The sequence below is a fragment of the Choristoneura fumiferana genome, chromosome 13 (genome assembly GCF_025370935.1).
Source record: "Choristoneura fumiferana chromosome 13, NRCan_CFum_1, whole genome shotgun sequence".
Lineage (NCBI taxonomy): Eukaryota > Metazoa > Arthropoda > Insecta > Lepidoptera > Tortricidae > Choristoneura > Choristoneura fumiferana.
This window is the reverse complement of record NC_133484.1, coordinates 18,878,536-18,882,144: the sequence shown is the minus strand read 5'-3', so window position 1 is coordinate 18,882,144 and position 3,609 is coordinate 18,878,536. Positions and strand designations below refer to the sequence as shown.

Below are 3,609 nucleotides of genomic sequence, written 5' to 3'. Positions count from 1 at the left end.
AGAAGAGAAAGATAAAACAAACAAAATTGGTCTAAAATGAAGATAATTAAAGATAAATAGAATCAAATTATGACTTAAAAAGCTCAAAAAGTGAATGCATTTTGAACTTATGATACGGTTTATTTCTGAAGTAAAATAATTAACACATTTATCTTAGTCTTACTGAATGTAACAGCCTCGGAAAAAAGGTTCATGCTGTTCATCACGAACAAATACTCGCTCCTGTGTTTATTTCCCGTACATTCTCCGAGGTAGGCCATGGTCAGACTGTACGATGCTGTTGAACTGAAAACGGTAGGACAACTACATTATATATAAACACAAACTGCCTATGTACCTTAATTTAGATGAGTTGAAACAAATCACATGTACAGACGAGCTTAAGACTAGTTGAACTATTTATTTCAAACATTTCTAGTCTATGTGACAAATTATCTACTAATAATTTTAAGGACTTCTGAGCTTGACTGAACCTTCTCTGGTACCGGTTGCTGTAGAGATTGCACGAATTACAATTAAGTACTCTCATATGTAATTTTGAAGACCTTTATATGATTTCCTAAAGGACAAACACAAACGATCCTTCAGACAGATTAGGAGTCTTTTCACAGATTTACTTATGCATTAAGTAATCAATGTTAACCCGCATAATTACCTACTAAGAATTGTTTTTTCAACCCTGTCGATACTTACAACCAGCAGCCGATTAGCTTGAGCACCAACAAGACTTGCCAGCTGGGTGAGAGGCTGCCCAGAGCTGCCAGGATGAACCCGCCTGTGCAGGACACCAGCAGCGCGCGCCGGCGGCCGCGGGTGTCGGCGAAGTAGCCCCAAGGAAACGCGAACAGCACACCTGCAATGAAAAGAAAAATATAATAGCTTATTTTTTTATTGCAATTGGTATTGCTTTTGACATTTCACGCAAAGTAGTCATAAAAGCGCTCAAGACTTAGAAATGATTACATCGAATCTCTCAAGAGATAAACTGGAAGACACAGACCTGCAAAGGGCATGGACCCAAGCACTCCGATTTCTCTGATCCCGAGTTGCAGGTCGCAGGAGGCGGCGGCCAGCACCACGCCAAAGCCGAACATGTCGAGAGCCACCGCGTTGCTGATCACGCTGCACGCCACCAGCACCAGCCGGTTGTAGCAGCCGTGCCCTGAAGAATGAAAGAATTATTGGACTACCTCATCCGGAAAGACCCTTACTCTTACATAGTACGGCACAGGAAGCATGGATTCCGATGTAGGGTGAATCAGGTCGTCCTGATAGCCTAGTTACCTTTGTACTCCCACCTTTTTTCAAAATGATACTCATTTCGATTTGAAAACCATATTTAATTTATTACTAGCGATACAAGAACAATTATATATGTTTACTATTAATTAAAGAAACCATTAAAGTAGCTTAATCTTTTTGTTTTACAGTAAAAGTACAACTAAACATGAAGTAAAAAAATCCTGACATAACCAAAATAAAACACACTTTTTGAATAAATTTTACTTGCCTCATTTAATTTTAATTACAAAAATGAAATCACAACCTTTGTCCACCCAAATCACTGTTAGTATCACAGTAATTTTGTATTATAAATTAATACGTGATATTTTTGATTTTTGCCACAATATTATGAGGAATGAAATATATCGCAGCGGTCATAATATGAGCGCCCATTTCATTACCCCCACCTAATACTTCGCACCCAGCGAATAAAAGAGCTCCAATTAACGCCTTTTAAAAATTTGTTCCGTTGGCTTACTGAAAATGTTTTTTCACCTCAGCACCTCAAACAGGCAGGTTTTGCTATGAGAAATCAGTGAGCAAAATCGCATTTTGCTCACTCCGTGAGACAAAGTAACTTTTTTTTTTTTTTTAATGCTGAGTACAGTGTTGGGTCTACTCACTGAATTCCAAATATTTTAACTTTACTTTGATCTGCGTCATTTCACTTAAACACGAAAATAGCGAGAGATAGGATCAAATGTGTTGATTACAATCTTAAATTACCTTTTTGGTATTAAAAATATATCGATACCTAATAAATTACATGACAACGAAATATTTCCAAATGTAAATTTTCCCCGATCTTTTAATAAGTATGCAACCTCGTTGCACGTTTTTTTTTAAAAGATTCCGTATACTGCCTCAACAGTTGGAATAAATATTTGTTAAATTGAATGAATTTTTAACAAATCTATTTATGTTTATGTAATAAATAGGCATGTTCGATTATTATAATATTTGAATGACTTTTAAGTTTCAATGTTTGAATCCTAAATTAATTGTAAACATTATTTATTGCTACAACATTTAATGCAAATAAAATATATTTATAATCTAACATAAATAAATTTCACCATTTCCTGTGTTAATCCTAAGTTAATTTTGGGTAGCAGAAGTGATGTAGGTAACAGGGATTCCGATTTCTGTTGTATTTTTTTAATGGAAATATAAAACATTCTCACCAGCCAGTTCCACAGCCTCATCGCCATTGTGTTTAAATTTATCCAAATCTTCAACTGTTTCTGATTGAGCCATGATAGGCTATAATTCTTTTTAATTATCTATGGGCCATCTGTAAAAGAACATAACCTATATTTTAGTAGTAGATTTGACTTAATTTCCGAAGAAACTGTGACATCTTACTCTACGTGCAGCGAACAAAACAATGATTTTAATTTACAGTATGTAAAGCGACGCCATACCAATTGACGTAATTTAAAGTATCATTTAGTGGGTGCCCCTTGTTTTGTCGACAGACTTCTTCAAATAATATTTCATCGACAATGATTCATCGAACACCTTGTCTTGGTTCTCCTATTTTTGCTTAGCATAATTTCGTTCTATTACCATTCAGAAGGCAAAATTATTCGTTATTTCATCATCAACGTTGTTTCATAGACATTTCAGGTTTATTTTACCCTTTAGGCGTGCCAGGACGATTCGTATTAAATCAGTTGAGTTTTAGGCCAGAATTTGAGTAAGTACGACTCTGTTGAGGTCAGATTTGCCATCGGTCTGTTTCTGAATAAAACAGATTCGACATACGACTTATGAAATTTTGCATACGTCATATTAGAAGTCCAGAATAAATAATAGGATATTTTTTATCCCGAAAAAAATTGCCATTCCCAAGGGATGACCAAAAGTTTGTTTTGTATTCTAACCGCTGAGCTGACTCTCTACATAGAACAACGAGTATGAATGCACATTACACAAACGTTTTCTAAATAATGTGTTAAAAAGCATGCTTGCTTGCTTGCATGTACCATTTCTTGCATAATTACATGCTTGCTTACATGCTTGCTTTCATGGCTTGCTTGCATGCTTGCTTACATGCTTGCTTGCATGCTTGAATGCAGGCTTGAATGCTAATATGCTTATTACTAGCACTATTTCTTGCAAAATTACATACTGGCTTGCATGCTTGAATGCAGCTTTGAAATCATGCTTGCTTGCATGCTCGAATGCATGCTTGCTTGCACTATTCCTTGCATAATTACATGCTTGCTTACATGCTCACTTGCATGCTTGCATGTTTTGTTGCTTCCTTGCATGTTTGCTTGCATGCTTGCTTGCTTGCATGCTGGCTTGCATGCTTACTTG

General features: G+C 36.0%; 1 protein-coding gene across 1 annotated transcript in view; it reads right to left on the bottom strand.

The window, feature by feature from the left end:
• LOC141434535 (synaptic vesicle glycoprotein 2C-like) overlaps positions 1–2,653 on the bottom strand; it is a 3,216-nt gene extending 563 nt beyond the window's left edge. The window contains exons 1-4 of the mRNA XM_074096956.1: positions 2,469–2,653; positions 1,001–1,162; positions 694–853; positions 164–285 (exon numbers count right to left, since the gene is read on the bottom strand). Of these exons, the coding sequence (XP_073953057.1) occupies positions 164–285; positions 694–853; positions 1,001–1,162; positions 2,469–2,541 (517 nt within the window). The 5' untranslated portion in view covers positions 2,542–2,653. The remainder of the gene's footprint in view (positions 1–163; positions 286–693; positions 854–1,000; positions 1,163–2,468) is intronic.
• Between the last annotated feature and the right edge of the window lie 956 nt (positions 2,654–3,609).